Source organism: Leucopleurus acutus (assembly GCF_964270905.1).
Source record: "Leucopleurus acutus genome assembly, chromosome: 1".
In the NCBI taxonomy this organism is placed as follows: domain Eukaryota; kingdom Metazoa; phylum Chordata; class Mammalia; order Artiodactyla; family Delphinidae; genus Leucopleurus; species Leucopleurus acutus.
Window position 1 is genome coordinate 145,922,622 of NC_139142.1, and position 22,559 is coordinate 145,945,180.

The 22,559-nt window shown below is 54.8% G+C and overlaps 1 protein-coding gene across 2 annotated transcripts; it reads left to right on the top strand.

Annotated features, from left to right (window-relative positions):
• Nucleotides 1-892: 892 nt before the first annotated feature.
• CIB2 (calcium and integrin binding family member 2) lies at nt 893-21,957 on the top strand (the record flags this gene model as incomplete). Of its 2 annotated transcripts, XM_082833726.1 has the most annotated exons (6): nt 893-943; nt 8,418-8,452; nt 16,437-16,548; nt 18,516-18,663; nt 20,782-20,977; nt 21,390-21,957. In XM_082833726.1, the coding sequence occupies 6 exons, from the start codon at nt 893-895 to the stop codon at nt 21,409-21,411; spliced, it is 564 nt and encodes a 187-aa protein (XP_082689852.1). The 2 variants fall into 2 exon arrangements, with proteins under 2 accessions (XP_082689852.1, XP_082689851.1); XM_082833725.1 differs by lacking the exon at nt 21,390-21,957 and having other exon boundaries at nt 20,782-21,017.
• Between the last annotated feature and the right edge of the window lie 602 nt (nt 21,958-22,559).

The following is a 22,559-nucleotide window of genomic DNA, read 5'->3' on the forward strand; positions in this document are numbered from 1 at the left end:
GGACCCTTCAAAGGTAGTTAGCGGTGGCTCCATTTGCTGCAATGGATGGCATCTGTTTAAAAGCCCCGCAAAACTTCCTGGCATTTGTCACAGTAAGTCTCTGGACACAGTAAGTCTTTTAAATCCTCTCAAGTCTCACGTATCCAAGGGCTCAAAGAAAGGCAAGCAAGTCCCGTCCTCCTCCCTGAGGGACCCAGAGGGTCTGAGATACTCTGACCAGGCCGTGGTCAAAGACCAGATCAGCCCCCCCGGGCCTGGCCCGGGAGGGGCCTTAGAGGTCATCTCGATTGACCCCCTGCTTTTCCGCGGAGGAACGGGGCCCAAGGTCGCGCGGTGAGACGCTGGCAGAGCTGGGCCCCAGGCTGGATCCCCGCACTCACAGTTCAGGGCTCTCCCCCTGCTCCTCACTGACGCCCCGCGCCCCAGCTCAAGGGGAGCCAAGATCTCCCAGTCGCCCCCACTGCACCCCTCGAATGGATCTGCCCAGGCCCCGCACCCTCAGCCCCGCGCCACCTGGGCTCCCGGCGGCCGGAAGTTCCTGGGTCCATCCAGCCGACGCGGGCGCGGGCGCCAGACGGGCCAGGCAGCGCCTCCCGCGGCCAGGCCGCCCCCTGGCGGGCCCGGGGCGCTCGGCAGCTGGGAGCCGGGTGCCCGCCCTCTCCCCGCCGTGGGGCGGAGTCGCCACGCTTGGGGTCCGTTCCCCTCCTCCCAGGCTCCCGCCCCGTCCCCGCCGGGTGGGTTGCGGGGCGCGGCGCCTTGAGGCCGGGCGGCGGGTCCGGCGGCCGTCGGAAGCTGCCCGCCGAGGGGCTGACGAGGGCCGCGGGCGCGGGGCTCCGGCGGCCGCTGATGGGAGGCGGCCTCCGGGAGAGCAAGCGACGGCGCCGCAGCCACCATGGGGAACAAGCAGACCATCTTCACCGAAGAGCAGCTGGACAACTACCAGGTGAGCCCGCCGCCCGGCCCCCGAATTGGCGCCCCTCGGCTCCTCCCTTCTTTTTCCCGTCGCTTGCCGAGGCCTCCCGACAGCCGTTTCCCCGGGTTCAAACCTTGCTTCTGCTTTCAGCTCGACGCTTGACCTTGGGCTGGTGACTTCTCCGAGCCTCAGTTTACCTACCCGAGGAATGAGAGCGCTTTCCACTTAAAAGATTCTCGCAGGCGTCCCTCTTTCCAGCTTCCCCCCTCCTCTCTCTCTCATTCAGACTTCTTGCTCTTGGCCCCAGGCTGGACCCGAACCCTTCCCCGACTACTCCTCCCATCGCCCACCTTGGCGCAGAGATGGAGTCCTTAAAAGTAGGCTGGAGGGAGGACCCTCCCACCCCCACTACCCCCGAAAACCTGGGAAGCAGCCCAGGAGAGTGAGTCTTTGTAAAGTAGAAATTAGCTGTTAGCTGGGTAGGGAGTGAAGTGCATCAGCACCCCAATGCCATTCTAGGTTGGGGTCTCTCCGTATGGCCCCAGTATGGAAATAATTGGAGCAAGAAGGCAAGCGAGGTACCAGTCTTACATGGTCACCTCTCCAAGCTCCCTAAGTCCCCCAGCAGCCACCCCCTTAGACCCTCCTGAGTTCCTCTGCCTCCAGAGTCCGGGAGCTGTCCAGATCAGATCCCAACGCCCTCCCACTCATGTACAAACTTTTCTGTGATTGCAGGATGGGGGAGCCCAGCTTCCTGGCTTGCCCAGAGCCCTGGCCAGCCTGCCCAGGCCCCTTCCCTGCCCTGAGCACTGCAGCTGCGACAGAACTATCCGCGTTCCCTTGACACGCCGGGCTCTTTCCTCCCTCTCTTTGCCCGTGCTCGGGGATGCCGCTCCCGGGTCTCCAAATGATTTCACTTACCCTCCCAGGCCCAACTCTGATGCTTCATTCCTGACTCTGCCAGGCAGAGGGGGCTGGACTGTGTTGTGGCCTGTGTGGAGTGTGGTTGGGGGAGATGAACACCAGCAGGGTCTCCACAGCTGCCTGTTGCCTTCGTGAATATTTATTTTGGCATCGAGCTTGAAGTGTGGGTCCTCTGATGTGGGCACAAGTAAAATAAAGGCCCTTTTCCTCCTGGAAGTGCTGGTTGTCAATAACACTGCTTTCTCAGGGCCTCACGTGGAGGCACCTTCTGTGTACCCAGCGCTATAATGGGAGGCTCTCTATGCATCAACTCATTTGATCATCACAGGGAGGTGGGTTATTTAGCCCCATTTTACAGTAGAGTAAACAAAGGCTGAGGAGGCCTTCGGTACCCTGCACAGTGAAGGTTCACACAAGAATTTGAATTGTGAATCCAAGACTCACTCCCTTCGTTGCGGCTGGGGGCTGTGTGTGCTCTATGTCCTCAAGGCCCTCACTGTCTGCAGAGACGGCCCCTCGCCTCCAGTGCGAGGCAGGCGGTGAGTGTGCTCTAGGGGAGGGCACTAGGGGGCAGTGGGAGACCTGGAGGGAAGGGGGTCTTTGCTTCGACTGGTAGGTTCAGAAATAATGCAGCGCTTGCAGACCCTTGAAAGGTCAGTAGGATTTTGCCCATCAGAGCCCCGAAGGAGGCATTCCAGGCAGAGGGGACAGCTTGGGTAAAGACTTGGAGGTGGGTACAGGCAGGCAGGTAGACCATGCTCAGAAGAGTAGTCTCGTGGGCATGGGGAGCCTGGGTTCCCACTCAGTCCAGCCTGGCGTTGAGTTACCGTTCGGAGTCAGGCCCAGTGCTGGGTTCTGATCCTTTGCCAGAGGCTGGGCCTGGTGGGAGAAATGAGAGCTGTGAAACCTGAGAGCCCCACGTCTCCCTCCCTGAGACTCTCCAGCTGGCCAGGGCCAGCGAAGGCCAAGCTGGGGGTGACCTCGAGTAACAGCCACCCCCTCCCCCAACTGATCTCCAGGGTTTCCTGCCCTCTTCCCCAGTCCCCAGGTGCCAGTGATTCCCAAAGTTCAGGTTTCTTCCCAGACCAATTCTCTGCCTTCCAGATCCAGCCCCTAGACCCCTCAAACAACCAAGAGCTCATCACCTTCCCCAGGACCCTCCACTGCTCTTTGCTCTACTATGGCCTATGTTTTCAGTCAAGGACAGGTCCTGTAACTCTCATCCTCTTTGGGGGCTCACCTGGGGATCCCGTCCTCGATCTCCATAGCCAGGGCCCTGGGTGAGGCCTCTCAGTGTCGTGTAACTGAAAATGTAACTGCTGCCTCCCCACCCCACCCGTTTCTGCACCCTCCAGCCACCCGCGTGCTGCTACCACAGTCTCTCAGTTTCTCACTCCATCCCCTTCTCACTCCTTCCCATTTTCTTTCGACAGACACAATGTGCATCACCAATGTAAAACAATTTTTTCTTTAAAAAGAATCTCTGGACCAAGAGTTGCATCGTATGTGTATTAACTAATCCCCCACTGCGGTGGGAGACCCTAGGGAGTTGTCCATATATAGGTCATGAACACCTTGGAGCAGAAGTACAGGGTCAAAGATGTGAAGGATCTTTCTAAAACATGGGTGTGACCCTCTCCTCTCCCTGGAATTCCACAGTGTCTTGGGATAATAGCCTGAGCGGGGTGCAGAGCAGACCTCACCCTGGCCTGGTCTGAGCTCAGCCAGCCTCCAGCCTCATTTTTAGTCCCTCCCCTGGCACCCCAAGTTCCAGGCACACTGAAGGGCTTCTAGCCAAGCATGGCCTCACCTCTGGCCTTGTTCTCCTGGCGCCCTCCCCTCACTTCTTCATCAGCGCCGTCTGGCCTATCTTTCTGTCCATGGCAGGCCTCACCTCTTTTGGACAGGCTCCCTGATGCCCTCCCTCAATCCTTCTTTTGGCCACAGAATGGTTTATACCCAGTCATCACTGTCTGTTTCCCCTCCATCCCACTTCCTGTGTGTCCCCTGCTCAGGCACAGAAGAGGCAGTGGAGAATGTTGTCTGAATGAATGAATACTTGTTAAAGCACGGCTCTAAGGAGGGGAAAGAACTCCAGGGGTTCTGAAGTCCTGGGTTCAAGTCATGACTGGGCCATAGATGCTGTAGGCCTCTTCTGGGTCTCAGTGTCCCCACCTCTAAAATGGGAATGATCACTAGCCCTGCTGTGCTCGTGTCACAGGGCTCTTGCAGGGATCAGCTGAGCTGTGTGATGGTCCGCTGGGCGGTGCTGAGGCTTGGGCTGGCAGAGCTGGATGCAGAGTCCACTCCAGCTGGGACTGGCTATGGCTCGGCTCAGGACCACTGGCACAGGCAGACCAGGCATGTGGGAGATGGGGGGCAGGGAGGCTACCTGGACAAAGTACCCTTGAGTTGAGCTTTGGAGCATGGAAAGGATTTGGACAAGCTGGACAAGGTACTCCAGGTGGGAGAACAGGATGAATATAAGCTTAGAGGAGGAACTGTAGCCTTAACTGGCATAACATCGGAGCTTCTATTATAAAAGCCCAGCCTGCCCTGTCTTCTGCTGCCAGAGTCGTGAGGGCCCATCTCTCCTGGGCTAGGTCCCCTCCCTCCCTCCCACCCCTCATAACCCTAACTTGAGCTGGGACTCTTCCCTGAAGACCTATCCCTGTGAACTCTCAGGGCCCAAGCAGTGACCGGACATTTGTTCTCAGTGGAGTAAAGGGAAGAGTTCCTGCAGACCTATGGCTGTAGCTCCCTGGGCAGCTGAGTAGACGGAGGGGGGCAGGGTTTTTGTTTGGTGTCTTCAGGGTGGGAACAGACACAGAGCTGCGGGCTCTGAAGGGATGCCTTTGGGACATGGGGTACTGGGTGGAGCTGTTGCACAAAACGGGGTAAGCTGTGGCCTATAGGCTTCCTGCATCTTATCTCATTTGCTCCTCTCACTGCCCCTTTCCAAGAGGCAGTATCCCCATCTTACGGATGCAGAAACTGAGGTTCCAACAGGAGACTGAACTTGCCTAAGGGTCCAAAGCAAGACGAGAATTTGCATCTGACTACTAAACCTTTTCCTCTGCCACGCTGCCAGGCTACTCAGAGCCCTGAGAAGCTTTTTTTTGTTTTGTTTTGTTTGTTTGTTTTCTGTCTTTATTTTTGCGTTACGCGGGCCTCTCACCTTGTGGCCTCTCCCGTTGCAGAGCACAGGCTCCGGACACGCAGGCTCAGCGACCATGGCTCACGGGCCCAGCCGCTCCGCGGCATGTGGGATCCTCCCGGACCGGGGCATGAACCCATGTCCCCTGCATCGGCAGGCGGACTCTCAACCACTGCGCCACCAGGGAAGCCCCCCTGAGAAGCTTTTAAGGCATCTGCCATGTTCCTCCCCTATGAGCTGCCTCCCTGGGATGAGTTCCAGGGAAGTAAGTCAGCAGAAGAACAAGCAAAACATCAGTCGACGAGGTTCATGGTAGCTTTATCGGTAATGTTGAACACCTAGAAATGGCTGTGGCTAAATGTTCAGAAAGATGAGAAAGTTTAGGTTAAGCAGGGCCAATGCCTGCAGTGAGATATTCCCCAGCCAGTGAAATAATGTTAACTGCTGTGGAAGGTTTATATGGAAAAGTCTGGCCATTCATTCCACCAGTCTCTATTGAGCACGCACCATGTACCAGATATGGGAATACACAGTGGAAGCAGGACGTGGAGTGGTTGCTGTACGACGGTGCTGAGTGGACTGTGGCTCTGTTTCCACTCAGTGGGCAGTGGTCAAGAAGCACATAGGGGGCTTCCCTGGTGGCGCAGTGGTTAAGAATCTGCCTGCCAATGCAGGGGACACGGGTTCAAGCCCTGGCCCAGGAAGATCCCACATGCTACGGAGCAACGAAGCCCATGCGCCACAACTACTGAGCCTGTGCTCTAGAGCTCGTGTCCCACAACTAGTGAGTCCATGTGCCACAACTACTGAAGCCCATGCACCTAGAGCCCGTGCTTCACAACAAGAGAAGCCACTGCAGTGAGAAGCCCGCGCACCACAACAAAGAGTAGCCCCCACTTGCCGCAACCAGAGAAAGCCCATGCGCAGCAACGAAGACCCAATGCAGCCAAAAATAAAATTAATTAATTAATTAAAAAAAAAAGAAGCCCATAGGCCTGAGTTCCAGCCCAGCCCAGATCTGCGTGTGCAATTTAGGGCAAGCTGTTCAACTTTGTTGAACCTCGGTTTTCCCATCTATAAAATGGGGAGGTAATGCCTGCCCCACCCGTGCCCCCCGTCCCCGCCCATAGGCTAGTGATGAGGATTAAACAAAATTGGGTATTCAGAGCCCCCACGGACTAGCCCATGGTAATTATGGACTGGTTGTGGTGTGGTTCTCAGGCTGGGCTGCACATTGCAATCACCTGATGGCTCTGAAAACTGCTGATGCCTGGATCCACCCTCAGGGATTCTGATGTAATTGATCTGGGGTCCATTGGTGGTGATGGGAGGGGACACAGGGAGTTTAAACAGCTCCCCAGGTGATTCTGCTCTAGAGCAGAGGCCCTCACACTTCAGCAAGCATCAGCATCTCTAGAAGGACTTTTTAAAATGCAGATTGCTGGGCCTCATCCCCAGAGTTTCTGATTGTACTTCTGGAGAGAAGCCTGAGAATCTAAAGTTCCACTAAGTCCCCAGGTGATGGTGATGCTGCTGGTCCAGGAACCACACCTTGAGGACCATTGATGTGGACAGATGTAAGTAGTTGTGGTAAGGGACTGGAGTCATGTGAGAAGCTTTCACATCTAATGCCAATAAAACCCTCAGGTCAGGACCCAGATACTTCCTTTCCAACCCAGGGGATAGGAGAGAGGAGAGAAGAGAGGGGAGGGGGAAGAGGATAGGCCAGGGGGAAAGAGAGCAGAAGCCAGGACCTCTCCCCATCCTGTTATGCCGACACCCCCACCGTGCTGGTTGGAAGCGCTCTGGCCCTTCTCACTGGCAGCTTCAGGCTGTAGAACCAGCTGTGGGACTGAGGTCTGTGCCTGGAAGGCCCAGCTGGGCGGCCTCTGCTGCCTGCTCCAGGTTTCTGGGGTCTGCTGAGAAATCAGCCCACACGGTCTTCAGCCTGTCTGAGTCTTAGGCCTGTGGGGCATGGAGTTCTTTGCCCATTCTGGGTGGGGAGGGGGCACTGCTTCCCCAGCCTGAGCCTCTCCTGGCCCCTACAGAGGAGCTATCACCGAAAGCAAAGTCTAGCCCCCCAGGAGAAGCCCCTATGTTTCCAAGAAGGGCCAGACTATGCGGGTCCTTAGTCTAACTCCCGCCGAGCAGCAGGTGGCTCAGGACAGACTTGTGGGGCTAACTGGGGCCTGGAAGTTGCCACCAACTCTCCCCTCTTTGGCTCTCCTTCAGGTGCCCACTGGAAACCCTAGATATGCATCCTGTGGGCCTGCTTTCTTGGGTCCTCCTCAATGTGCAGTGCAATTGCCCCGGGGCCAGGGGCTCCAGGTCTCATCCAGTGTGAGCCGGGCTGTCTGCAAGCCTGTACCGTGGCCATTAGTCCCTCGTCGGAGCCAGCTCTGGTCAGCATACCGCCCCAGGAGGCCCCACCAGCTCTGGGCTCCCTCACGCTTCAACAACAGGCCAAGGTGGAGGGGCCAAATGGCAGGGGAGAAGCACAAAAGCCCTTTACCGTTGGGCATTTTATGAAGTGCTGGGTCCTTTTCACCCCCATACTTCCCACAAGGCCTGGCATAGTAGCATCATCACCAGGCAGGCGGAGCTGTGGACAGAGGCGTGACTGTAGGAGGTGGGTTATCCAGACCAAGGCAGAATCCCCAAGATGAGTTTATAATCTGGGTGAACTCAGGATCCGAGTGCTGCCCCAGCCCTGAGTCATGCCTACCTGGGGGTCCCCAGCAGCCTCCACCCTGGCCTCTGTGCAGATGCTGCCGGTTCCTTCCTGCCCACCTTCCTCCTCCCCCTCTCCTCCTCGGCCCCTTCTTTCCCCACACCCCAGCCTCTTCACTGCCTTCTCTAACCTCATCTATTCCTGTGGCTTCAGATACCAGTTAGATGCTTCACCCTGCCCCATCCCCAGTCTGTGTGCCTGGAACGCTCAGCCTCTGACCACGGGGCTTCTGCCTGCGACCACTCAGGACACACTACCCATGACGCCACGAGGCACCATTCTTAGGGCCTGCAGCATGGACCGTGCCCCCTGCCGCTGGGCAGTGCGGTGACCCTGTCAGTCCTCACTCCTGTCTTGTCTCCCAAGTTGTCTCCCACCCACTTCCCCCGGGTGTCCCACAGGGTATCTCCTGGCCCCTCGAATCAATCGCATCCACCTCTGACCTCTCCATCTGCCTCCCAAATGCCCTCCCCTACGCATGCCTCCCAGCCCCCCACGCCACACACTCACTTCCCTGGCTCAGGTCAAAAGCTTCAGAAGGCAGCTTCTGGACCCACTAGACTGCTCCCCGCAATGGGCTGGGGCAGGGAGGGGTGGTAGTGACTCTGCTGCCCCCAGTCCAGGGCTGGCTGTTCCTGTGTGGCTCTGAGGGAGGAAGGACAACCAACTAAATGTGCGTTTTCCTTCCACAGGACTGCACCTTCTTCAATAAGAAGGACATCCTCAAGTAAGTGTGCCTCTTATTCGACCCTCTGGAGCTGGGGCAGGGGCAGGGGTGGGGCCGGGGACCCTGGGGGCCGAGGCAGGGGGGTGGGGGGGGTGCTGCACCAGCTGAGGACTAGCTTTTCCACCCCCATCGGCAGCCGAGCGCAGGCTGCTGTGGGAACTCGAGACGTCCCACCCCCCGGCTCACATCCTTCTGCCAAGAATCGAACGTCTGCTTACTGCATGCCAGGCTCCGTGGTGGGCGGTTTCAGGAACATTCTCATTTAATCCTCACTGTGCCCTTGTAACAGGAGAATCCTTTTATCCTTACTTTACAGGTGGGGCTTAGCAACTTGGCCAAAGTCACCCAGCCAGGGACTGAAGACCTGGCCTCTGACTCCAGGGTCCTCGTTATTTCATTGCACCCTGGGACCTGTCAGACTAAGGGGGGGACCCTGTCTGTTAGACTAGGGATCCCTAAGAGCCTTCTGGCTCTGATGTCCTGCCACTCCTGGGAGGTCCTAAAGGCAGGGGCATGGCAGGCAATGCCACCACCGCCCCTGAGCTGTCCACCAGGGGTCTCTTCCCTTTCTTTGGGGGTGGGGTGGGCCTAGACAGGAGAAATGAAGGGGGTTGGCAGACTCAGAGCCCCAGGACCAGATGGTGGGTAGGACTCACAGAATGCCAGGAAACCTGGCCCCACAGGCCTTGCCAGGCCCCCCTCTCTGGGCTATCAGGTGGCACTAAAAGCCAGCAAGGTCTCAGGATCACTTTCCCTGGAGGTCGATAGGCAGGCTGGGGCTAGAGCCTGTTACACTTCCCAAGGGAGCTGTGGTCTGTCACTGCCATGACCAGTCTGCTCAGATGGTGTCCCTCGGTCCTTCCTTTCTGCCCAGGCTGCTTTTCCAGCCTGTCCCCTGGGTGGGCAGGGATGCCCACTCCTACCACCTTGGAGAAGCAGGGTGGGGGGCAAAGCCCCCAGGCCTTGGCATCAGCAGACCTGGGCTCTACTTCCCAGCTCTGACCTTGGACAAGCTTTGAGCCTCGCTGAGCCTCTGTTTCTTTTATAAAACGGGGATAATGATACCTCCCCCGTTGCCGAGAGGCAGGAACGCCAGAGTGTGGTGTTTGATAAATTGCATTTGGTCTGTAGCTTGAGTGAGGTGTGGGGTGCGCTTCCATTTGGACAGATGGTCCTCAGAACTGTAGTAACACAGCGGTCACCCTGGCATTCCCGTGGCACCTCTTACCTTTCAGAGTTCTTGGCCCAAATCCTCGTTTAAGCCTCACCACATTTGTCCTCTGTAACAGGGAGCTCCCGCCATCCTGACTTCCCACCTTTGTAGACGCCGGGCCCAGACTGCTTGTCCTGGGAGGCCCGCTACCACTTCTGTTCTGGCAGCAAAAGCTCGTCCCCAGGCCTTGGCACTGGCTGCCCTACTGCCTTTCTCATCTTCCCGCTGCATTCCTGCATGTCCTTCAAGACCCACTCCAGAGTCATCTACTCTGTGAGCCCCCAACTCCCTGTCCCCCAGCTCTCACACAGCCTCTTTTGCAGCCTTTTTGGGGGGCTCTGTGGGCTCATGGCTCAGGTGCCCAGCTCCCCCCGGACTTGTAATCAGGCAGGACACAGGCTCCCCATGCCTGGCACTGGGCACGGCACCAGTAAGTGCTTGAAGAGTGTGTGGGTGAAGGATGGGTAGGGTTGGCCAAGGGGAGAACATTGCAGGCTAGGAGCAGCGGGGTCAAGGGCACAGACCTGCTTCACCCTGCCCCATCCCCAGTTGCCCGTGGGGGAGGAGAGTGGTTCAAAGGCCAGGCCAGGAATTGGATTCAACCTGAGGGGCCTTTGAGGGTGACCCTGGTCTCTTGGCAAATGATCAGCCCCGGGCAGGTGGGTGGTCTGAGCAGGGGTAGGGGGTCTCCTGGCTCCCCACAGCCCTGGCCTGCCCAGCTCTGCATCCTTCAATGCCGGCCTCTGTAGTTCAACACGGGCCCGGAGTCCACAAAGCGGGGAAAGGACCCCTTCTGGCAGCTGGACACGCTTTCTGAGTCCCCCGCTGCCTGCTCTGGTTCCTTCAGGCCCCACCTCTGTGTTAACACTCACTGGGGACCAGACCCGGGGCTTTTTCTGCAGAGTGGTCATGTGGGGAGGGGGAGGGGGTAAAGCCCCACTGGGAGCAGGGGCCCTGGGATCTGGTCCCCACTGTGTAGCGCCTGCCATGTCTCAGTTGCCACCTCTGCAGCACGGATGACAGTGCCCCCTGGGGCTGTTTTTCCACAGACTCCAATGGCTGGGAGGGCAGGGGTGACAGTGTTGTTCAGCACAGGCTGTTTGGAGTTTTGTTGCCCACCCGTCCACCCTCAGGAAGGGTCGTGAGGCCAGGCAGCATGCGGGATTACATGTCCCTGGGGGACCAGGCGTGGCCTCGGTGGCTCGATTCCAGTTTCAGCCCCCTCGATTTTCTCCAACCTTCTCTCTGGGCCCCAGCAAGAGCCAGTGTGACTGATCACCCCTGCCAGGCGAGCCCTCTCCACGCTGTTCACATCTCAGGTCCAGGCGGAACGACCGAGGCCCTGAGCCCAGAGAGGGCCAGGAGCGAGGACCCGGCCAGCAACACAGAGCAGGTCAATGGCAGAGCCAGGCCCGAGGCCCAGGGCCCTCCTCCCAGGGGCCTTCCAGCGCTGTTACCCCACCCCCACCCGGATGGTTTTCTGGGTGGGCTGCACCCTGAGAACTGACCAGATGGTGAGGAGGAAACGTGAGCAGCAGGTTCTTCTTTGCAGCTTGGGGCCCAGCTCTCTGGTAGCCTTGGGTCAATGATACTGAGTCACAGATACCGGTCTGGGCAGTTTTCCCCTCCCCTCCCCTCCCCCGCTCCCCTCCTTCCTCTGTACTCACATACACACACACAAACCCAGGTGGATCCAGTTGCTCCCCAGGGCACAGCTCTTCCAGCCCGACGCTGAGCCTGAGTGGGCAGCCCCCCGTTTAGCCACCTTCTTTGCTGTAGGTAACTCCCCTGCCCCCAGTTAGCGTATGCTCCTAAGCACAGAGAAGCCCAGCTAGCACCCCGGGGTGTTTGCCTATTTGTTACTTTATCATCTATTTTATTTTCTCAACCATTTAAAAACTCTGTATAATCTATTTTAATTACTTTTAATTTTTTTTTCACCTGTGATACATGATGACTGTAGAAAAATTAGAAAATAAAGCCAGTCAAAAGAGAACAAAAATTGTCTGTAATCCTGCCACCCAGAAATAATGGCTATTAATCTTTCGGTATTTTTAACCTCTGGGTAAATAATGTTTAAATATTTTCCCTCTGTGTGTGTTTATCGGAAATTTGGATCAGGTTGTTCTGTAATATGCTTTAAATTGCTTTTCCTTAGGCAACTTGTAAAAATAGATAAGATAAAAAAAAGATCTCACCACCTTTTCGTTTGGTTGGACATTTAGATTTTCAGCTTTTCACCATTATAATTAGCACTGCAGTGCACATCCTTGGGACACCATGACCTATAGCCCACATGTCTGGGATTATTTCCTTAGGATACATTTCTAACAGAGATTTCTGGACCAAAAGCCATGGACATTGTTAAGGCTTTTGATTTTTATTGCTAGATTGCCCTCCAGCAGCCATGCATGAGTCTCCATTTCCCTGCTTCCTCAATCACACTGGCTGTTACATCTCTTTTGTCTTCTATCCCCAAATCATTTATTGACTTTCCCAAGGGTCTCAAACTCAGCTGTCTGTGGGGGCCAACATGCATTGCAAATAAATGAAGCCGTGTAACCCGACGGGAATGTTTTAGGACAAGGATCTGCAGAAATTGCTGTTCCTGAGCCCCAACTGGTTGTGGCCTTGGGGAAATCCAGGTTTTTCATGTAAAATTGTTTAATTTGTAAATGTTGGCAGCTAAGTTTTAAATCATTATTTTACATGAAAGCTAGACATGAATGTGGACCACCAACCAGTCTGTGACTTCCAGAAGAATCCATCTTCTCCCCACTGATTTCAAATGCTGTTTGTCTTGGACTAATTCTCATTTATATTTGGGTCTGCCTCTTCTACACCAATGTCTATTCCATATGGTTTTACTTATAATAGCTTTAAACTATGTTTTAACATCTGACGGGACAAACATCTCCCTGGTGACTCTTTTTTCAGGGTTTTTCCCCAACTCTCCAATGTTTATTCTTCCAAACAAACTTTTGAATCAGGTTGGCAAGATCTCAAATAAATCTTTTGCAGATTTCAATTAAGAGTGTATTCATTTTACAGGAAAATGAAGAGAAGGTTGCCATCATTACAGTAGTAAGCCTTTCCAATCAGGAAAGTTATCTAACTCCCTAAATATTTTACATCCTTCGGTAAAGCTTCATGGTTTTCTTTGTGCACATTTCATATTTATTTTATACTTAGTTGTTTGGGGGTTTTTGGAGGGGGATTTTGTATTGTGAATTAGATCTTCTATTATATAATATTTTTGAATAGGTGAATGCTGGTAGAAAAACTATTGTGTAGAAGCGCTACTGAGCTCTTTCTCATTCAAATATATATATATTTTTTTACTGTGCAGCATGTGGTATCCTAGTTCCCCAACCAGGGATCGAACCTGTGCCCCCTGCAGTGGAAGCACAGAGTCCAAACCACTGGACTGCCAGGGAAGTCCTCATTCAAATAGTTTTTAAACTGATTATTTTTGGTTTTCCAGCAAATAATAATTTGCATCCTCCTTTCCAATATTTAGATATACTCTTTTATTTTTCTGACTAATTACATTGACTGGCACTCACAGGGGAAATGTTATATAATGATGGTGACGGTAGGAATCTCACTTTTATGGGAATGTCTGTAGTACTTTTATCATTTAAGTATAATGTTAGGTGTTGATTTCAGGTAGAGAGCATCCTTTTGTTTATGTTTGAATAAGGATTTTAAGTTTTTTGTTGAAAAAATTAATATATACCTTAAAAATACTTTTTATTTTTATTAATAAATACTTTAAAAACTCAGTTCAGAAGTAGGTAAAGTAATAAGTGAAAGTTGGCCTTCTCTTATCACTCCTCTCCACTCCTGCCTCACAGAGACCATCAGTGTAAACACGTGGTGTACACTTTTCAGATGTTTTTCTGTGTACATACAACCATATGGTCATAAGTGCAGCTATCAAGTTGATCAAAATATTTTTTGCTGCCTATTAATGTGATTTATAGTCACAGATTCCCAAACATTGATCCACCCATGCATTCCTGGAGTAAATCCTACTTGGTCCCAATGATTTACTCTTTAAAATGCTGTTGGACCTGATTTACTAATATGTTATTTTATAAGATTTTTGCATCTGTATGTGTAAGTACCATTGGTCCATTTTGGATGCTACCTACTAGGTTCTGGTAGCAGGGTTCTTATTAACTTCCTAAAATAAACTGGGAGGCTTTCACTTTTTTGCCCCATGCTCTGGAACAGTTCAAGTAGCATAGGTATTGTTTCTGCCCCTGGAACTTATGATAGGACTAATATGTACATCTTCGTGAATTCAGTAGTGCCCTTTAAGGGAGGAGGGGTACAGGAATGCAGTTCTGTGACAGTTTTTGGAGTTTTTCCCAAAGTGATTCATCTTTCCAAATTCTCCTTGAGTTTTCCTTAAAAAACAAATTCCAATATCACTATAGGCATAGAGTCAGAACACATCTCTGTCCCAGGGCAGAAGCTGGCCTTCGTACCCCAGAAGACACCTCTTCAATTCCACTAATACCCACAGGCCTTCTCCCAAATCCTCGTCCCTTGCAGGGAGGCCCTGACATGGCAGGCAAAACGCTAATAGCTACCAGTTGAGGCCAGGTGGTTTTAAATACTAACACCATCCTTTTTAATCCTCCCAAGTGTGAGGAGGGTAGGACAATCCGCATTTAACTGATAGGGAAATCTGTTCTCCAGTGGGTTAACCCACTTGCCCAAGGCCACGCAGCTAGTGAGAGGTATAGGCAGGGCTCCAACCTCAGTCTGACTCACGTCCCTGCTGCAGCCACCCCACAAAACTTTGAAGGTGTAAGCCAACCCTCAAACACCCCAACATCACATCCCAAATGTCAAGGTCAAGGGAGAAACGTAACCGTTGCAAATACTATGGTCCTGGCAAAAGCGCAGGAAACCAGATGCATAAACTGTGATATATAGTCCAGGTTCCATGTTTGGGGACAGTATAAAAAAAGGGCAAATTTTTCCTCAATGCCGAAAGTAAGAGCAAAGAAAGCCCTCGGATGCCCCCTCGTGGAGGGTCCCAGCTTGATCCTGTCACTCTGTTATCCGTTGCCCCCCTTTGACCCAAAGGACAGGGTTTGGGTTTTCCCCTCCGGGTCTGTGTTTCCAAGCCTTGGACCTTCCTTGTGATTTCAGGCCCTTTTATAGGAGCCTGTGAGTGGCCAAGTGTGCTCATGGCATTTGCTTTGCGTTTACTGTACAGGTGCTCTGAACCAGGTGCTGATGTGCTGGCCTGGGTGGCCTGACTTACAGGGAGGGCCTGGACCCGCCGCTGTTGGCTCTGGAAGCTGGGGCAGACGCTTAACCCCTTAGCCTCAGCTTCCTCACCGGAAAAACAGGGGTGGGGGTGCTAATAGCTGCCTCTCGGGGTGATTAGGGATTAAATTGAGCAAAGCAGTGCACACGGGGTTAACCCAAAGCCCAGCACAGAGTGAGCATTTGTTAAACAGTGGCTGACATTTTGTGTGTGAGCTGGGCAAGCAGTGACCTGCTCCACTGGAGAGGGCTGGGCAGCAGGGTGACAAGAGTTGGGTGGACCCTGATGGGGGATTAGGTGGCTATGCTGAAGGGCCTACTGAGGATGGGCCTAGGAGCATGTCACTGGGCCAGGCCACTTAGAAGAAGACCAGGGTTGATCCAGCTTTGGGGGTAGCAGGGAAGGTGGGCCCCGGAGATATGGGATCACCCGTCCATCCAGGCCCCAGCAGCCCTGGGCCTCACCACAGCCCCCCGTCAATACCCCTGACACCTGTCCCCCTGTCTGGCAGCACTTCCTGGACACAATTTCATCTGAACCTAATTTGTACCTGCCTGGGGTTAGGAGGGGAGGGCTGTTCTTCGGGATATCAGGGACCTGGACAACAGGACACAGGGCCGCAGAGGAATAATGGAGGAGGGGCTTCCAACTGATACAGGGTCAGGATGTCTCACACCCTGGAGGGTCCACGCAGCATGTAGGTGGGCTTGTGTCCCAGGGCCCCCCGAGCAAGGTGGGAGGGTGAGAGGGAGCTGGGGACCTGACGCGTCAGCGAGGAGGGCCAGGCCCAGGGCAGTGGGCTCCATCCCGACCACCCCCAGCTGGAGAGAGGTTGTGGATGGCCATTCTCAGGGGCTTCACAGGATGTGAGGGCTTCCGGAAGCTCTTCCAGAGACCCAACCCTCAGGGCCTAGCCTGGGGGCAGGGGTAGCAAACTGGGCCAGGACTTCAGCGAGGTCAGTGGTGGGGAGCGGCAGGGGCGGCATGGGGAGGAGGGGTTAAGAGCCTCTGCTCTGGATTTCCGGTTTCGGGTTCCAGCCGTGGTCCCTGAGACTTCCTAGTTGTGTGGTGGTAGACAAGTCACTCTTTTAACCTCTTCAGGCCTCCGTTTGCTGAGCTGTAAGAGGTGACATGCCTGGCGCATAGAAGACTCTTAAGAGAGTCCAAAGAGGAAAAAAATAAGATCAGATGGGCAAGCCCTTGCGGGTGGGGGGATGGGCAGTGGCAGCAGTGGCCATGGTGTTGGTGGTCATGGGAATGGCCAGGACGCAATCTAGTCATCAGCATAGGGGTCTGGGCAGAACTTGCCTCCCTTACAAATCCCCCATCCTGTGGGCAGAGCAGGTCTCCAGGTCTCCCCAGGCCCCTGGCCAAAGTGGGTCTCCAGCGTGAGGGGCCAGGGTGCAGGCAGGGTGGTGCTGAGCCTCTGAGGGCCCGGGGACTGCATCCCCTCCAGCACTCTTTCTCTGCTTCCCTCGCAGGCTCCACGCGCGCTTCTATGAGCTGGCTCCCAACCTCGTCCCGATGGACTACAGGAAGAGCCCCATCGTCCACGTGCCCATGAGCGTCATCATCCAGATGCCGGAGCTCCGGGTACGTGAGAGGCTGCTGCTCGGCAGAGCCGGAGGGATCAGCTAGAGAAGGCCGGGCAGGGGGGCTGGGAGTGCGGGGAATATGCCCCTCTGGATGGGCAGGGCAGCAGGGGCACCCAGACCTGAGTTGAACCCCAGCTGTGCCTCAGTTTCCTCATCTGCACCCTGTGGATAAATGAGCTACGTGTGTCAGTAAATGAGCTTACTCGGTAAGGGTGCCGTGATTGGTGCTGCCCTATAGTCTGCAGGGCTGTGGACCTGTGCTCACCTGCTTGCCCCTGTGTTCAGTGGCCCGTCTGCTGTCCTTGGCAGATCTTGTTTGTATCTTCTTTTTAAGGTAATTTTTTTAGCCTCGTCCTCGCATGGCTGTTGTCTCTCACAGCACGGTCATGCACAGCATCTCCTCTCAGACTTCAACGTGCCCAGGAGTCACCTAGGGATCTTGTCAAAATGCCGATTCAGGTTCAATAGGTCTGGGGTCCAAGATCCTGTTTTTCTAGCAGGCTCCCAGGTGAGGCTGATGCTGCTAGCCCTCAAACCATATATATCCTTTGACATAAGAGTTTCATTTCCCGAGTTCCTTACACACAAAATACACTCCAACGGTAAGAAAGCATTTGGGTTTTTAGGGCACATTGCCGTGGGTCTTTGCAAAGAGCCCCTTGCCAGACCTCAGGTGTGTGACTCTGGCGTCAGGGTGTCCACTTGGGGTCCACGTGGCATCCACTTGGGGCCTGTATCCTGGTCATGACCTCCGTCCTGGGGGACAGTGAGCCAGAGGCTCAGCCCTGACAAGCGTCCAGCCTGGCCTAGAGAGGGGCTTGATTCCAGGTTCAGAGGATCACTAGAGGGTGTGAAGCACTTCGGCAGGAACCATGGGATCGTCTCTCAGCCCCCTGTGCTGGCCTGGGCTGGGCACAGAATGGAGTGGTCCAGTGCTGGCCCAGCTGGGGTGGAGGGCTCCAGGAGAGGTGGGCCCTGAGTGAGTTGGGATCAGAGGAAGGAGTCATTGGTATAATTCCCCACCTACCTGTGGGCTGGTCCCGGCCCAGTTCTCCCACCTCTGGGGCCCCACTTCTGCCCCCTGTGATCTTGGTCTGAGCTGAGAGCTGCCCAGGCCCTGGGCTCTTGTAATAGGGAAGAACCTTTTGTATTCTATTCCAAGTTACTCACTAAAGGGATGTTTCCTCTAAGCTTAAATTATACATAATGGCCCATCTCTGGGAACCCTACCTCCCAGGTAATGAGCGTTAAGCTAAAATACCTCTGTTTAGCTCACAGGAAACATCCTGACCAGACCCACCTGTGAATGACTACAGGGAGGAAGAAATTAACACCTCCCCTCCAGAGGCTGATGGGAAACAGGAAGTGTTTGACTTTACTCCCTCCCCTTTTAGTATAAAAGGAGCCTGCATTCTAACTCAGGCAAGGTGGTTCTTTGGGGGCAGGAGCCCAGCATCTTCTCGGTTAGCTGGCTTTCCAAATAACATCACTATTCCTTGCCCAAACAACTCGTTTCTCTACGTTTTGGCCTCTCGTGTGGTGAGCAGTATGAACGTGGACTCAGTAACATTGTCTTCCCTTGCATGTCAAGGCAGGAGCCTCCATGAACTCCCTGGGCAATGGGACTAATCCCTGCTCCTGCCTCAGAAGAGGTGATGCCTCCAGTGGGCACACCTTGGTTCTGCTGAGCCCTCCGTGCTGATCTGAACAATATAACAAGACATGATGCTTGCAGAGCTCTCACTGGTGCCAGGCTTCGTACCAACACCTTACATACTTTAACTTATTCAACCATCTCCCAACCCAATTAAGTAGGTGCAATTATTATCCCCATTTTACAGATGGGGAAACTGAGGCCCAGGGGGATTTAGGTCACTCGTTCAAGGTCACATAGGCCATAGCTGTTGGGCTCTGGGTTCCTCCCAGTGAACCTTCATCTATGGTGACTGCTGTGGTTTTCTTCAGGAGAATCCCTTCAAGGAAAGGATTGTGGAGTCTTTTTCTGAGGATGGCGACGGGAACCTCACCTTCAACGACTTTGTCGACATGTTTTCTGTGCTCTGTGAGTCGGCTCCCCGCGACCTCAAGGCAAACTACGCCTTCAAGATCTACGGTAACGAGGGCCTGGAGGAGGGGCTGTGATGCTGCGTGAGGGTGGTGGCATTCCATAGGCCATCTAGTTACTGCTGGTTCCCGCCGTGGGGATGCTGGGGACACCAAGAACACTCTGAAGAGTGCGTGTCCAGCACAGTGGCCAGTGGGCACAACTAGTGCATAAGGGACATCTGCAGGGTCCTGAGAGCAGAGGAGGGAGGGACCCACTCCACCTGGGGCGGGCGGTTAGCGTGAGGAGAATTCACACGTGGTGACATTTCAGCATGGCCTCGGAGGACAAGAGGAGATTTGTCAACAGGAGCATGGGGGTGGGCGTACCTGGTAGAGGGAGCACCACAAAGCACAGGGCGTGGTGAGAAGGTGGGGAGAATGTGGTGAGATGAGGGCGGTGTGATTCTGGAGAGGTCACTGGGGCTGGGCTGTGAGGAGCCAGCCAAGGAGTTTGGGGGCCACTGCAGGGTTTCAGGTGAGGCCAGGAAGCCCTGTGTTCTAGAAAGATCACTCGGCATCCTGGAGGAGCTAGAGTGGCAGACGCCAGGGTTCTGGAGAGGAGGCCTCTGCTAGGTGGTGAGGCTGGGCTGAGAGGTAGGCTCCTAGGTACCCCCTCCCACCTCTGTAATTGCTGCCAGGGGTAGAGTGGCCTCATTTCACCCCAGCCCAGCCCAGGACCCACTGTCCCACTGGCCACCAGAGGGCGCCGAGTACCTGCGAAGCTTTTGGTTTCTCCTGTGGCGATAGGAGAGAACTTCACGCTGCAGAGCTCATAAGCTCTGAGCCTGACAGCAGCTGGGACTGGTGTCAAACCCTCAGACAGTGCTCAGATGGAAACTTTGAGGCTCAGGGAAGGTCCGTCCTGGACCAGAAGAGCCACAGACAAACCTCCTGTGCCCAGCATCTTTCATCAGCCAGGGGATCCCAAGGCAATGGGGCCCATTGGGCTGTTTTTTCATTTTGTAGTTGTCACGTTTATTTCAGGGGACTTTGGTCTACATATATCTCTGCACCCACATTGTGTTTGCACGTCAGAGGCATGGTACCCGCCTTATCTACCCTTAACAAACTACGCCCACAAGGTTCAAGTAAAAAACTTCTCGAATTCCAACCATCATCCCCCTAATGTTGGACCCCATGGCGTTGCTTCTGGGAAGGCTGTAGTCTGCCAGAGAGGGGAAGTGCAGGGCACACAGCCAAGCAGGTGTGGGGACAAGTGAAGGGAGAACCAGGGCTCCCCTACCACCCTGGACTGGCGGGTAGAATGGAGAAAGGCAACCGGGACCTGGAGTTTGGTGCTGGGGGGAACTGGGGCCTGACCTCTAGCAAGGATCACCCACTTCCTTGACCTTAGTTTCCCTGAAGAATGAATGGAGTCTGCTGGACAGATAAATGGGAAGGGCGCTCCAGACAGAAGAAATAGCACTTGCAGAGATCTGATAGTTGGGTTGAAAGGCAGTCAGAAGGGTGTTGGAGTTCCCTGTGATGAGCCTGTGTGTGGCTCGGCCCTCTGAACAGCTTGCTGAGCTGTGGACAGTGGTAGTGCCTTTTGCCGAGCAGAATCAAACCCTGTTCCCTGTTCTTTGTGCACAAAAGGCAACCACAGGGCCTCTCTCTGGGGGGGCTTCTGAGTCTTCTGACCTCCATGTCTGGCTCGGGACCAGAGGCACCGTGGTGCAGTTTAGAAAACACGGGTCTTAGCGTCGAACAGGCCCCGGTCAGCATCCCAGCTTCCCCTCCAACGGCCATCTGAATCAGCAGACCTTGATTCAGTCACTCGGCCTTGCCAGGCCTTGGTTCCCTTAGCTTTAGAGGGAACACAGGGTCCACCATGGGACAAGGCCAGGAGAGCCGTTTAGCCTGGGCCCGAAGTTCCCAGGAGGCCTCAGATCTGGATGTTCGAAGTGTCTCAGGCCGAGGCTGGGCTTTCCGTCATGGCGGGGGTTGGTGCAGATTGTGAATGTGGATGTGTTGAATGTGGTGTCGAGAGGTGCCTCGTGAGTGAGACCCCCTGGTTCCTGTCGGCTGAAGGCAAGGATCCAGTGTCCCCAGAGGGGCCAGGGAGGTATCTGGTGTGACCAGCTCAGAGGAGAGTGGCCTGAGCGTCCCTGACCCCACCCCACAGACTTCAACACCGACAACTTCATCTGCAAGGAGGACCTGGAACTGACACTGGCCCGGCTCACCAAGTCGGAGCTGGATGAGGACGAGGTGGTGCTCGTGTGCGACAAGGTCATTGAGGAGGCCGATCTGGACGGCGACGGCAAGCTGGGCTTCTCCGACTTCGAGGACATGATCGCCAAGGCCCCCGACTTCCTCAGGTGCCCTCCCAAGGGGCTGGCATGGGCAGGGCAGGCCTAAATGGGGGCCACAGCCAGGAGACCCCGTGGGGCTGAGGCACTGTCACTGCTCCCGAGAGCAGTGGTCCCGGCAGGCTCTGTGTGGGCTGGGAGGCAGGTCACGTTCCAGGCCGAGCTGCCCTCAGTGTGTGACTGGGAAGTCCTCTGTCCCCAGCAGGGCCAGTCTCTGGTGAAGGATAGAGACTGGGGGCCCTTTGGTAATGTCGGGGGTTGGATGCCCTGGGCACAGCTGGTCCTCCAGGCCTTCCTTCCCTCTGCACCCTCCTGGAGGAACTGTCCAGGGTTGGGTGCAGGGCCTGGTTGGCTTTCTGCTGAGGACCTTTACCCACCCAGTCCAGAGCCTCTCAGCCCCTCTTGCTCTTTCTCTTTCCAGCACTTTCCACGTCCGGATCTGAGGACAGTGCCGAGGTTACAGGGGCCAGAATCCGACCACCCAGCTCTGCTGCCTACACGAGTGTGACCTCCAGGCTCCTCAGGAGAGGAGCTGTGGCCTCTGGTGTTTACACCCACGCACATTTCCTTGGCCCTTTCAGCAAAAAATCCTTAACCAGGGAAGGGGGGATGTGAAGGGCAGGGCCTTTCCCAGTCCCCCTGTGGTCCCTCCACAGGTCTTCCTTCTATCCCCCCAACCTTCCCCACACCCTGGTCCTCTCCCCATCAGAAATGGCCCTACTGGGAGGGGAAGACAGAACCCCTAATAGGGCAGGGGTGCTGACTTGTCCAAGTGCTGGGCAGGCACCCTGGTTGCCCAGGGCAAAGTGAAAAAAAAAAAGGACAAGGTTTAACGAGCTATGCAATCTTTCTCTAAAACCCACAGCTGGGCTATACCCAACCCCGCCTGTTCCTTCTCCCCTGACCCTTCCCAATGTGAAGCTGTGTGAACAGTGGGTCCAAGGGCTCTGTCCCTGTCTCCGTCCAGGACCTGAACACCACCCCATCTGCCTTCCCCAGTGATGTGGAATCCTCACTGATGTGTGCTGTCCACAGATTTGTGAACTCCTCGTACAGTAAAACACTTTCATGTCCCCGTGTTCTCTGTGTCTGCCAAGGTTAGGAAATGTTCACTGGTCCCTTTTCTCCTTGAAATTCCACCATTAGCAATTCACGTCGCTAAGCATTGCTTTCCCGCTTTAGGCACCAACTTTTATTTCAGTGCTTAGGTCCTTGAGGGGAAGACACATCTGTGCCCCAAATCTTCGAGTGAGCACCGTGAAGAGATGTTGGGTGAAAACCGTTTCCATTTCCCTCATAGTGATAGTCATTCCGGTGAAGATTTATGGAGTGCGAACCATGTATCAGGTACAGGGTGACCAGATCACATGGGGCTGGCCAGCAAGCGCCCACTGGCTGGCTCCCAAAACGGCCCAGCAGCGCCCAGGCTGACCCAGGCGGCCAGCCAGGCTTGGGCCTGCCTTAGGAGGGGTGACCAACTGTACAGCCTAGAGCAGGCTGCTCATTTACTCTCAGTCCCTACAACCCCCCTGGGAGGTAGGGACTCTTAGAGCCCCGTTTCTCAGAGCGAGACGCTGCATAGCCAAGAGGC